Source organism: Colletotrichum scovillei (assembly GCF_011075155.1).
Source record: "Colletotrichum scovillei strain TJNH1 chromosome Unknown Contig00006, whole genome shotgun sequence".
NCBI classification, from domain to species: domain Eukaryota; kingdom Fungi; phylum Ascomycota; class Sordariomycetes; order Glomerellales; family Glomerellaceae; genus Colletotrichum; species Colletotrichum scovillei.
Genome location: NW_023336264.1, coordinates 1827802 through 1841557, shown reverse-complemented (window position 1 = coordinate 1841557; position 13756 = coordinate 1827802). Strand labels below are relative to the sequence as shown.

Genomic DNA, 13756 nt, shown 5'->3' with positions numbered 1-13756 from the left:
GGCATGGGAAGGCCATGGAACCGAGAAAAGGGGAGGACAACCTCCGTGCAGGATACAATCGGGTTTCCGAAAGCCTTCCAACGTCGGCAGTCATCTGGGCAAGTTCGTGAGAATCGACAGCGCCAAGCTTTCCCAACAACCCCGCAGACCCCTCCCTCTTGTGAACGGTGGGACAGCCGACTCCATCGTATCGGAAGTCTTCCTGGCGGACACCCTCCCCGTTGGGTGGTCCTGACTCTCCATTTCTTCATCTTGGGCCGCTTTCAGTCCAGTCGACCCCGCTATCATTCAATCTTAGCGCTTCTTCTTGATCGGACCCTCTCATGAGCGTGCTCATAGTTCGTCATTGTTTGCACTAGGTACCTAGGCATCTCGCACCATCAGCATCTGGAGTTGAAGGCCGGAGAAAGAGTCGCTGTTGTGACAACCATAGCTGATATTCGTAATCTATCGCATCTTGGTGTCTCCCCAGCAAACTGAGCTCGACCTGATACAACAGCCACAGACTTTCACTGGCACCTCAGTCAGTACAGATTTGACAACGGGATGGTCGACTACGTCCTATGAGAGAGCCGAGGCTGCTTCATCTAGATCTCAGGAGGCACAAGATTAACGAGTCTATCTCAACGATGTAGAGGCAGTAGCCAGCCTTCGGCATCACTTTGGGAGCACACCTCCGCGGATAGAGATGCGCCGTTGCGGATCATTCACAAGTGACAGATGTCAGACCGAGCCTCCAAGGCCCAGGCCCGACGTTGTGTAGGTCATAGTTGCTGGTTTAGCCGGAGCTGGACACATGCAGACAGCTCATCGCTGTTAGGCTCGGTACCTGAAGAGTCATCATGATTGGCAGGCCTGCCCACCCTCAACCAGCCGTGAGAGCCTGGTGTCTGTTCATGAGTTTACGAATTACCGAGTCAAACTGGGGCTTGCTTACGGACGTTTCCCATCCTTCCCAAGCTATCCTCGATAGCCCCCCATGCCGCTAATTCAACCCGGAAGAGGGTTACTCTGAAGACATAAGATTGTAGCCAGTGGCAGGGCCTTCTGCCCAGTGCCATGCGAGAAGCAAAGTTTGGGCCAATCTCTCCAAACGCTGAGCGCTTGAATTCGTCCCAACAGTGCATCTTCCTTGCTAGTTTCAGGATTCTGCATCCGGAAGTGACTGGCCATGGCATCCGTACAGTAGTCCCATGCACGACAAGTGGTACTTTCATGGGTTGCCGGCCAATGAGACTCTACTTTCAGGAAGTCGTCTCTCTCGTGCATGATCTAAGTTTCTAACGGTTGGCTGACGAACAAAGAACGTACATGGTCGTTCAGGAAACGTCAAGATACCAGAATGGCTGCTACTGTATGTGAGGCAGTGGCTTGTCCTGAGCATCCGTTCGGACTTGGTACTCTTGCGGAGATTCGATATCGAAAATTACCTGTAAAAGGCCAGGGCGTCTCACGCTTCGGTCGAATATGTCCAGCAGAACGTCGATGTCGCTATGATTAAGAATGCCGAATACCTTCTGTCGAAGCGACGAATGCAACAGCCAGAGAGACAGGTCAAAACTCGCGGTGCGTGAACTCTAAGTTGGGAGGAAAAAGCACAAAAGGCGAACTTGTGCAAGGCTGGAGTTCCTCGAACGTTCCCTACGCTTGGTCAATCGTGGAGTCTGTTCACTTGTGTAACCACAGCCTGATGAATTGGTGTTCAAGATGAGCCTCAAGGAGGGGAATTCTTCCAAAATGAGTCCCCTCTAGGCCACTTCGAAGATAAGAGGTGATTCGACAGCCTCGAGGATGATGTGATTCAGGAGAGCAAGTCCGCCCCTGATATACTTTTGATCGTCGTTTGCGTCCGTATCTGCAATCGCACCAAGCCGGGGAGGAGACTGGTCCTCTTGCGAGCTCGTGCTCGCTATGTGATTTCTGCCAGCCACTACGCAAAGTGGTGAGTGCCTCACTAACCAAAGAAAGCACGAGTGCCCTTTGTTGTTTCGTGACAATGTCGGAACTGCTGGTCTGCATTTCGAGGCCCTCCAGGGGTCGGGTATATACAGCGGCACATGCTGAAGGGTGGAGGAGAAAGCTCGGCAAAGATGACATGGATGTATTTCCGAGAATAAGTTCACTTTTTGAGCGTTTGGTATGGCGATCGTTTCCGACATACACAGTGCCGAGTTCTGTCTTCAGCCTCGTGTCTCCAGCTTGCTGATCATTTCGGTATTCCTGGACTCAGGTTGTTTTCTGAGCTCGTGAAAGGGCGAAAGCGAGGTGCTCTCGGATTTGTTTTGGGTAACAATTGACATCCCATGCAGTCTCGTTGTCCCCTTTATCGGGGGGTTGGCTGGTCTCTCAAGCTGTTGATGGGATGGCGAGCGGATGACGGGACAAACCAGAAGCCAGCATCAGAGAGCATTGGGCCGCAGACGTCGACTGGGCTGCGGTAAGGAAATAAGTCAAACACCAAACGCGTGACTGTGTAGAGCATTTTAGACGCACCGCGGAATATTACTAAGGAAGATGGCGACAAAGTAAGGCTCTGCATTGTGATCAGGTCCTTGTACGTTACCGGCAGATGCCTGTGCTACAAGCTTCCGGAGGAAGCCCAGAGAAACATGTTGTTATTAGGAAGCTGTGGCTTTGGATGCTTCTGAGACGAAGGTCTAACAACCAAGCTGGGGGGAACCTCTAGCACAACGTCTACCTTTCATTGTGGTTGTAACGACTTATATCCGTGAGTTTCATGACTTGTGTCTGTGAGAGAATTCAAGTTGCGCCGCATGCTAATGGGTTGCTCGCTTCTGATGGTTGTGAGAATGTGTGGTGAAGTTGATCGAGTATGTTGGTAGCCACCAGGCAGACTTACACTGACGAGCTAGTCATGGTTGCCAATCTGCGAGTAGGCAGCTAACATAGGAGGCTAAAGAGTGTTGTAGAAAGTCGATATCTCGAGATGATGGTAGCAGCTACCGCTCCCAGTCTAGCCATCCTCAAGAGAGTGGAACGACAAACAATGATGAAAGTCATTGGATTAGCCTCCAGCGTTGGTCGGAGATTTTCTCTTCACGCAAGGATCTCATCAGGATGGGTTGTCGCGATGCATAATTCCTGTCGTACAAACTGTCTTTGACTACTCAGGCGTGTCAGGTTTGCCAGGCCAGAGGGGATTAGCTGGGTGAAAATGTCGTATAACAAGAATGGAAACGTGAGAATCCACCAACTTGATCCAGAGTAGTGAGTGGAATCCAACTTCACGTGCGTGCACCTTGCGACTTGTACCCAAATTAAGTCTCTCTATGTTCAGATGCACGATGTGCCTGTACCAGCCTGCAGGTAATCGGCTAGCTGAGAGCATGTGCTTGCGATACGATGTGCTCTTTGAACATCTTCGGACTTTGAGTGTATCAGCGACAAGCAGAGATGCAGGACAACAAGGATTCGGAGGCGCCCTATGATAGGCGCACTGCCACAGGGAGGAGCCATGTTTGAATAGTTGGTGGAGTCGAGACTGGACGAGTTGCCTCTGGGCAAAGACCGATCCACTGCATTCATCCGCCCGGCCTATCCAGAGGCAACCACCGGGCCGGAGAGGTTTAGAAAAGAGTGGCATCGTGTTGACAGCCGGAAAATCGGAGCTTGCTCGGCAATCCAATGGGCAGCCGTAGTCTTGCTTTAGCGTCATCGTGGGAGACCGGCCATGGTCGGTGTGGGTGACTAGTGTACTTGAACCGGTCAGCCAGCAGTACCAAGGCATTCTGTCAAAACTCAACGCAGCAATCTAAAGCGAAAGAGATGTCCAAGGAAGAGGGAATGACGCCACAATTCCCAGGACCAATCTGCAGGCTGAGAAAAGTAGAGGATGCTCAACGCTGTGCTCGAAGGAAATCAGGGTCTGGGAGGTTCGACATCGCTGTCATATCTTATCGAAACCGCACTACCTGTAGCTTGTCAATTAACTTGTAGATAATCTCTTTTATGTTGCTTTGCGCTTCAGACTAATTTCTCCATCTTCAAGTTTGATGGATAGAGAAATGCTTTCCATGGCCCCCTTCAACGTGGATTGGCTTCGAATCCATCTCCCGGCGGACGCTTAAAAGACAACCTGGCAGCCTCAACGGCATGCCGACCAGCATCGCGATTGGCAGGTGACATTCACACGTTCCAACTCCTGGCTGGACTGCTTTCACGTATACTGTGACCGTAGCGATATGTTGAGGCGCAAAAGTTTCGACTGCATATCGGACCTGTAACCAAAGGGTGCGCCCATATATCTTGCCTGCAGATATATGTGTGGTCTGCTAATAAGGCGTTTCGGGGGGTCTCACCGCAGAAGTTTGATTATCTGCATTTGACGGCACCAGCAGGCTTGCGCCTCGGCGCATGCAGAATGTGTGAGGCGGGAACGGGTGAGGGATGTTTTGAGTACCGGCAGGAGGGCTGACGATGTCTAGAGTCTTAGGCGCGGCACAGACTCGAATCCCCAGAACTCAAATTATGCAACGTTAACGGGTCGGGGCAGAAAGAATGACCAGATGTGAGGGCAATTCGAATATCGCCGGCGGTTCCAAGGATCTTGGCAGTCGGGCGCCGAGGACCATGAGCGAGAAAGTGCATGTACCCTCCAACCTTGGCCAGACACGGCCTACGGGTACCTAGCTGGCAGCTCCCCCTACAAATGTACCTATGTGGAGGGTATTTTGAGTGCCTCACGGCGGACGCACAATGACGGCCCATGATGCAGCGATGCAGTTGACAGTACCAAGGGGTTTCATCGAAGAGAAGTGTAGGTGACAGGGCTGGCGTCGACACCATCTTTTTGTCTGCGTCGCAAAAAGCTGTTGGCCTTGTGCGCAGGTTGACAGTTGGAGGGGGAGTAGAGAGCCCTACAGATACAGAAACGAAGTGAATACCCCGTGTGGACAGCTGCCCATGTCCAGGTCCTGGTCCACGCTATCAGTGTTCCGCACGGGCTTGAGGGTCTGGTCGGGTCCCTTGCTTCGCGGATGCGGATGCGGTGTTCCTTGCCCCATGCTGCTGGGCTGGTGGATAAGCAGACGAAGTATCGGTAGGTACTACGTACTTTGGGACGGAACTGTTGTCGACAATGGTGGGTATCACTATGTATGAGTACCGGGTTCGGACTGGTAAGGCAAGGTGAGTGGGCTAGTAGGCTAATGTTCTATGCAGCTTGGTTTGGTTTCCGCCAACTGACCGGCGTGATGGGCACATGGCCTCATCTGGTCTGTGGTCTCGCGTGGTAGATCAGGGCCGACATATTTGTTGGAGCCATGGTGGCTGTCTGTGACTCTGTTCAACCCTCGGCGTGCAAAGAGGCACAAGAGAGGCAGAGGAATGATGTACCGGTATTCGTGGTGCCGTACAAGTCGATGTCAGAGGCGAGAGGCGCGAGGCGCGAGGTGCAGAGTGCGCGCAGCAGAAAATACTGCGTAGGTATCTCACCCTACATTTGAGTCCGTCCTCCCGAGCGGTTGCAAAGGCGCATCGAGGGCGAGGCACACTCTTGCTTGTCTAGCCCCATGCAATGACCCCGTTCTCAATCCTCCTAGGTTTCAGCGGCGGCAGCTTACGATGCAGCTGGCCATGCTGGCCTGGTGCGGCGGACTCGAGAGGTTTCTTCATCATTTGATTTGGTTCTTCAGGGACAATACTGGTGATGCGTGCGCCGGCATCTGCATGGTAGCGAAGTGCATCGAGAATCGAGCATCGAGTACCTTCAAAGTATCAGTCGTCGTGCAATTAGAACGTGGGCTTATAAGGGGGGCTTGCCGTTGATCGAATTTTACCTTATCTTCCACACGTGCATCCACAACCCTTCCTTCTCTGACAATTGCTTGACGCAAACAGCAAAAAGCATAATACGAAGGGGGAAAAAAAGAAAGAAAAAAAAATGACAAAACAAAAGCTTCACGAGAAACAGACGAAGTACCTTACGTAGGTAGGCAGTCGAAATATCCGTAAAGCAAGGTACATCACGCAAAGCCTGAATACCGGTACCACCTAAGGTAGGTAAGTATGTAATCGCAGTACGGATAGAGACGTGAAGGGAGGCAGATGGAGGTGCAACGTGCAAGAGAGACACTTCCATATGAGGCGGACAGTGTTGCAGATATGACGCTCGTACAGTGCAATGATGGCCGGCTCGTTCTTGCCTTTCCATTCCCATTCCCATTCCCATTCCCATCCCCCTTCCCGTTCAGGTATCGGCCAAGGTACGGGCATTTTGCTCCCTGGTGGCAGGTGCTTCCCGTCACCAGGGCAGGTAGGTCTTCAAACTCTTGTGTTCTGCACGTTGAGCAGGCAGGGAGGGAGGGAAAGGTGAATCTGCAATCTGCGGTGTTCCTTCTTTTCCTGTTTCGAAAAGGCCGACTCCACCCTGTCGTTGCTGCCTCCCACGTCCAACTCAGATTGGCGAGGGAAGGAAGGTACCATGCAGTTATGTGGTGCTGGCAGGTACGAATGCTCCCACGGCAGGAGCACACGGTATCCGTAACTACCCACCTTACCTTACCTAGTGACGGTGCGCAGCAATGAAAGGTGTTCAGACTTCAGAGGCAGGAAGGAAGGTATTCGTGAGTGCGGAGGTAGGAAGGAGTCGAAGGAAAGAAAAGGAAAGGAAAGTGCGACAGTGCAACCATTCAACACCAAGCTGGCCAATTCATTCCCAGTTCCGTTTTCTAACGTAACATACCTCACGTCTTCCGCATTATGCTCACCGTGTCTTCCTTTCCTTCCTCTTCACCCGATTTACACAATCACCACTCCTCCTGTCCCTCGACGTTACCTCTGGCAGACGTCGACATATGTCGCGCTCGTACTCCCGGTTCGCACAGTTACAGATACACACCTCGCACAAAGACAAAGAACCAGACACCTTCGGCCCGCACGGTTCTCACAAACGCACCTCCAGTTAACGCGCACTTTACACGCACACACGCACAGACGATAGCACAGACGCGCAGCCCTTCAACTCCGTACCGTTCTGCCCAAAGACACAGACGGACAGACTGGCAAGACAAGAGACAGACGACAGCCCATGCCGATATCTGAAAGAGAGACACCACCATCCACCACACGCGCCTCCTGGCAAGCACCAGCCCTCAAACGGTGCCAACGATCGCCGAAAGTCTACAAGACCCCTGAGCCCGGTCGCACCGCTACCACCACCCTGGACCAATCCGCACCCTCTCCTGACGCCGTTATCCCCTCTAAAGGCTGTGCCACCAAGAAAACCGGCCTAACAGGAAGACGTACCGGCAGGGGCCTCCCTTCTCTTGTCTCTCTCGCTCGTTCGCCCGCCCGCTAGCCTCCAGGTTAATTCCGTCTCCCACATCCACCGAGTCCAGAAGCTGCGTCTCCTCGACCTCGACCCAGAGTCCTTGACCTACATCACCATCGCTTCCCAACCCTACCATACCATTACCTCGACCTCGACCTGCCTCTGCTGCTACGGCAATCAAAGACACACCTCCATGAGCACGCAACCTCCACGACACTTACCACCAACCTAGCTGCCAAAGGACAGCCTACACGTACCTCCTCCTGCTCAGTATTTCTCCTTTTCCCGCTTCTCATCTGCGGCTTGCTCCCACGGCTCCCAGTCCCTCTGGAAAGCAGACACTGGCACCCTCCATCTCACCAGACCAGCTTCATTCGCTGCACACACCCCCAATCGAGCGCCACAGCAAAAGCACAGGCGCAGAAACTGTCGACGCAATTCGCCAACTGCTCTTGATATCAAACGTTTTCTTCCAAGAATCAGTGTCGAGTCGGCGACTGTCACTCACAGGTTTCTCTGGGCGAGGCAGACATAACGCAATCGCTGCCTGTCTGTACGAATACCGCACTCTCGACGACGGCGACAACATCTACGACTGCGACAGGCTAGTCACTTACACAGAACCTTCGTCAGGGTGGTTGCACCTCCCCACCAGGCAAAGTAGACAGAAAGTATACTTCCAGGTCGTGCCTTAGCATTGCCTTAGCCCACACCAAACGCTTTCCCACCTTACGCGATCGGCTTCTGATTGGTACGATACGTCCCTCCCGAGTGCTCCAGCGGCGGCGCAATTAGACCTCCACAGTACGAGCATCCCTTGTCCATCCCTTCCACTCCCACTTTCTGAAGAGTAAAGTCCAGAAAGTCCAAACGCGACTGGAGTGGTGGACTGGACTGGACCACAACCCAAGAGAGCTCGAACAGGGACCACCACCTTGAGAGGAACCACCGTCGACGCCCTAGGCCCAACAGCCACCGCGACCGACCGAGTCTGCTTTCACACACCCTCCCAGCGCCCCAGCTGCAGCCTTTCCGCTTCACTGGCTTTTCGATACTAGCCGGGTACTTCACGTTTGTACATACGAAAACACTACGGAGTACTTCGCATCTCTCTCCACATCGCCAGATTCCCATCATCAAGCGCACTCCCTGGGTTCCCCTAGGTACAGACCCAACAGACTTTGGCTACAAGCCACCTTTTCTCGATACTTTGCGCCGCCAAACCCCACGATAAACCGACGACATTGACGCCGTCCTGCAACATCTTTCCGCACTTCCGCCCGCTTTTTTTCCTTACGACCCCTCTTCTCTCACCCAAACTCGACACCTTCGCGCAGGCAGGCTCACAAACAAAATCGTGCCCCCAGTTTCTTCTGTCCTGCCGACCAGGACCCAAGCAGTCTAACTCCAGAAGGACCCCCCGTCACGGTAGTCGTGCTGTCGAGTTTGGCTTAGTCGTTTTCCGACTTTAATCATCGAGTCAACCCATCCCGTGGGTGTAGTCCTATTGGGTACCTGTCACCATCAAGCTTCGAGGGGCCCCGGCAAGTCGACCTGCTCTGGCCTGTCATCTGCTGCGTGCCTACCACTCGCCGGTACCCAAGTCTCAGTCACCTCGTCCCAGTTTCCCAGAGAGCTACGGCTACCCGACTGTCGAACGCAACCAGCCCAGCAGTTGCACTGCTTCCCTGAGCCCCCCCCCCCCCATGCTCTTGGAGCGAAGCAGACCAGCCAGGAGCCCGTCCCTTTCCCTCTTCCATCCATATCCGCTGTCCTGACGCACCGCACCGCGCCGCACTCAACCCAACTCAACTCAACCCATCAAGGCGCGCACACCATTCTTCCTGGCCGTCTCTCACTTTAACCACTTCATACTTCGCCCACCACACACTTCCCACCATCACACCTTGCCTTTGCATCCATTTGTCTGCCATCAGTGCCACCACTCCCTCCCGGTACCTTTCCACCCTGCTCAATTTCTCTCCTCCTCCCCGAACTTTAAGGCACGATACATAACCTTGCGACAACTCCTCCCGCACGCTCCATCTCTCCCCCCCCCTTCTCCCAAAACCTGTCCAGCCCCCTCAACTTTTCGATATCGCTCTTTGCAACATTCTTTCGTCGCCCTGTACCCTCCCGTCGCGCACTCGAAAACCGACACCAACACCCGATAATTTCACCGCGTCTTGGCCCATTTTCCCGCATTCTTGTTCGCACGCGCTTCCAAGACTTCCCACTTGAGCTGCGCGACTGTTGCAATCCTCCCTCTCTTTGTCGCAGTTCCGAGGCAATCCAAGGCACCACGCGCCAGCGCATGCACCGCAACACCGGCGGATGACAAGCAAGCATAGGTGAACCAGGCGCATTTACAGTCTCATCAGCCACACTCGACCTTCGGGGATGACATCGAGTCGCGACAATCCTCCTACATCAACAACGACAAATATCAATCAATTAGAAAACTACTGCCATGGCTGCGCCGGCTTTTCTACAACAATCGCAACCCTTCAGGTCCTCAAACACCCAGGCACCGTTCCTCTCGTCCGTCAACCCCTTTGAGCGCGATGCGGCTATGCCTGTCGGAACGCCATACGCCAATCCATCTTCTGTGGCGGCCTCTGTCCTAATTCGTCGCCTTCCGCTGAACACTTCGGAAGAATCGCTTCGCCTCATGGTGGTTTGGTCCAAAGAGCTTGTTGACGTTGAAGTGCTCCCCGTAGATCAATCAGAAGACAAGGGGTTCCGCTCGGCCGTCCTGAAGTTCCGGACTACGAATGGGGCAATCGAAACAAAGAACATGCTGAACGGGAAATCCAACATTTCTAACGACGCCAATATGATTGTCGAGATCCTTGGAGGCAGCCCGACCACGTCGAGAAGGTACGCCGAACCCGCTGGGACCGGATCGTCGAGCACTGCATCCTCCGCGGCCTCTTCAGCCCCATCCTCGCGACAACCATCACGATTCAACGGCGGGTTCCAATCTCTCGAAAAGATATCGCCCCCTATGAACGGTATATACGGCTCCAGCGAACTTCCCAACCCAGAGTCCAGCGCGCACTACCAGAACCTGTTCTCGCCTCAGTCTCCCATCGGAAATCACCTCACAGAACGGACACGCATTTCTGGGAAATCGTTGATTAACAATGATGCGGCCGATGATGACGAGACCGGCGAGCTATTGAAGGACCCAGTCGCCTACGCGGAAAACGGAGCTACGGCTCAGAGAAGAGCCACCGCCCCACAGCTTCCCATATCACGTTTGGCGAGCCTGTCCCTCAACACCACCAGCACAACACCCAGCCCATCGTCGCTTCCGCAGTACGGTCAACAAGGAATGGCAGCGATGTCGGCTCACCCAGTCATGTCACCCACTGTGATGAGCGGGGGCCCACACACTGTACCCTTCCATATGGGAACTGGTCCTTACGGCCGCCATAACTTCCCCCCGGTCAATCCTGCTGACCAGAATCCACCTTGCAACACTCTCTACGTGGGCAATCTTCCTATCGACACGTCCGAGGAAGAGCTCAAGGCTATGTTCTCCAAACAACGGGGCTACAAGAGGCTTTGCTTCCGGACCAAGCAGAACGGGCCCATGTGTTTTGTGGAGTTTGAGGATGTTTCCTTTGCTACCAAAGCTCTCCATGAGCTCTACGGACATCCGCTTCATAATAGCGTAAAGGGAGGAATTCGCCTCAGCTTCTCGAAGAACCCATTGGGAGTCAGGTCGGGCCAGACTCCAGGCCAATCAACGTCTCCAATGAGCGGCATGATGACAGGTTCCACGAATGGGTTCAAGACCACCAACGGTCCTCCTCCAGGACTTTCAGCGCCACCTGGTCTTGGCTCTGGGCGATTCAGTAACGGCTCCTCGGGCACCCCACCTTACGCAGTTGCTGGCTTCCCAGCAAGCGGTAATAACAACGTGTGGAACGGATACAACAGCAATACCATGACTGCTGGTGGGCCTGGTTCCATGATGAATGGAAACAACTCGAACTACCTGCCACCTCACATGCTTGGCAGGTAAGGCATGCAGTTATGTTGGGATGCCTGTCTGACTTCCAGAGGCAGTATGGCGAGAGTTCTGGCGTTACGGTGTTCAAGTGTGGATACACGGCAACAAGGCAAAGCCACAAGATACTTGGACAGCATCGAGGACGGCGCTGTGTGAAGATCTCGGCGCATACGCATTTACATCGGCATCTGATTTTCTAGGCATCAGTCACTGATCTTGATTTTTTTCCTCTTTTCCCGATATCACATGGTTTTAACTCGCCCTTCCCTGACGGGCCTGACTGCACTGGCCTTCCGCAGTCACCAGCACTGGCGTCGTGTTCGACTACTTCGTCCATGTTCTCAACGGAGTTCAGAAACACATCATCAGTGGGCGTTCAATCCTCGACGACTTCGATTATCAGGCTGCAGTATAGTGGAGGCTTCCTTCCGGCCTTGTCTTTCCTTCGTTTACCAATTCATTTCGGTTTGGGTTTCTTTATTTTCATTCAGCATGGCGCGTGGAACGGACATTTACTATGGTAGACGAACTTGGGGGAATCCGGTCTCATGCCCTTCGGACAACAAATACCCAGCGCCAACGACTTAAGGATGGAGTTCTTAGGTTCGACATTTTCGGCGATGCCTTCACGAGGCGTCCTGACGATTTTGGGCAACGGGTTCGAGGTTCTCGCGCGAAAGAATGGAATATTTACTGGCACAGCGACTAGCGATTGATGTATGGGGAGGGAACGTTGAATTGAGTCTTGGGAGCATGGCATGAGTTGACCCCAAAAGAGAAAACGCCCAAAAGCACAGAAGAGAGCGCGAATGGTTTCGGGTGATCCCGCAGCACCCGCCAACCAAAACAAAAAATACGGCATGGAAGTTCAGAGGAAGAAGTCTTTCGTTTGTTTCACTCAACGCATGTACGAGATATAAAAGGCACGCTCCACCAGAAGGCGGACAGCGGAGAAGGGAAAACCGCCGCGGGCATAGGAGAGCTACCTGGCAGCGACACGTTCTGGTCACATCAGAAACTCTCGCTGGTGCAGGTCAAGTCCATCACTGGATGGGACGGCTGGAGGCCAGGCTGCATCAAGCTGTTACGCACAAACTTTACGGATACGCATCATCGGGGTTATCGTTCGGCATCAAGACGGAAGGGACCTCATCATCACACATCCATGGGTTTGGTCGGGACACAATAAGGGTTAGGAAACCGGGAAGGATTGTCCAGTCCAGGCTATGGTCCTCGAGGGGGCATTGTCATGTTTCATTTGATTTGAATTTCTCTCTGATTTGTTATTTTTTTCACACTCCCAAGCCCGTTTCGTTCCCCTATCTATCCCCCCTTTTCCTACACACTTGACTGGGACCGAACTTTGACTTGCACATTGTGGGAGCGAACATACCCCCTTATGGGATTCTCATAGGCCAAAGAAAGGAGTTTTTGATTTGCTGATGATATAAACCTGCATTGTCTTGCCACTTTCCATTGGTTGATTAGGGATACCTTGAAGTGAGTGACGATCTTGGGCGACCCGATGGCCAGGTACGGTCGGTGGGCATGTGGACAATCATGAGCCCCGCTGATTGACAGGCACGAACCACCTCTGACCGGTGTCACAATGTCGGCGGAGACTGGGGGGGTTTTCTCCAGAGCCTTGTGGGGCCAAATGTCATTTACTTCCAGGTTGTACACTGATGACTGTACGGATAGGCAGAGGGCATTGCGTTTCAAAACCATGCCCACGATGAGAAGCTGGGCGGTAGAATATGCCGAGCTTCGGTGTAAAGGGGCAAAGGACATGGACAAAAAGCACCGAGGCGCGAGGCGGGGAGAGAGAAGAGGAAGAAGGATGCGCCACTTTGGACCCCGGTCGATCCACGTGAAGAGAGTCAAAACTTCGGCAGAAGGGTGGAACCCTAGTCCTTGTCAAGCTCTTGCACGCAGTCACGCAGTATAGCAATTTGGGGGAAGGGGGGGCTTTGCTGGTATTGCGTCTGCGAGGTTGTTTGGATGCGGCAGATATTCTTCGTTGACAGCAGTAAACTTGGCAAGAAATCGCCGTCAACCGAGGTGGTCATGGTGGTGTGATTGACAGGTCCTACCTTATCCAGTGAGGCATAGCCGGATACCGGAGCTGCCTCCGAGACTTTTGGCTTAGGCGGGGGGGTTGAGGGCGCATACGTCCGAGGAGTCGCGCGATTGAACACGACCTCGCAGCCCGTAAACCGCCGTTGGGACACACTCTGAATGCATTCATAGTTTCGAGCACTTTTCCATCCGTCAAGTTTGCAGTTTCGCGGCAAGAAACTTTGTATCTGCGCGCGATACGGTCCAATGTCTTGCTATGTTGGCAGTTAGGATTCTGGCAAGGGGGCATCCGTCGCGTACATCGAGTGCCCCAACGACATTGCCAGCCCTCGCAGCATGGCATTTCGTAAGGGTTGCAGAAGAAG

At 53.4% G+C, this 13756-nt stretch overlaps 1 protein-coding gene across 1 annotated transcript; it reads left to right on the top strand.

Moving 5' to 3' along the window:
- The first annotated feature begins 7991 nt into the window (after nucleotides 1-7991).
- Nucleotides 7992-13501, top strand: HER10_EVM0011030 (RNA recognition domain-containing protein). The gene has a single exon (XM_035480472.1). It carries the CDS (start codon nucleotides 9762-9764, stop codon nucleotides 11322-11324), a length of 1563 nt encoding a protein of 520 aa, XP_035333328.1. The 5' UTR covers nucleotides 7992-9761; the 3' UTR covers nucleotides 11325-13501.
- Nucleotides 13502-13756: the final 255 nt, after the last annotated feature.

Excerpts from the sequence above, each read along its gene's own strand:
- HER10_EVM0011030 (XM_035480472.1), top strand. The coding sequence starts at position 9,762 with ATGGCTGCGCCGGCTTTTCTACAACAATCGCAACCCTTCAGGTCCTCA.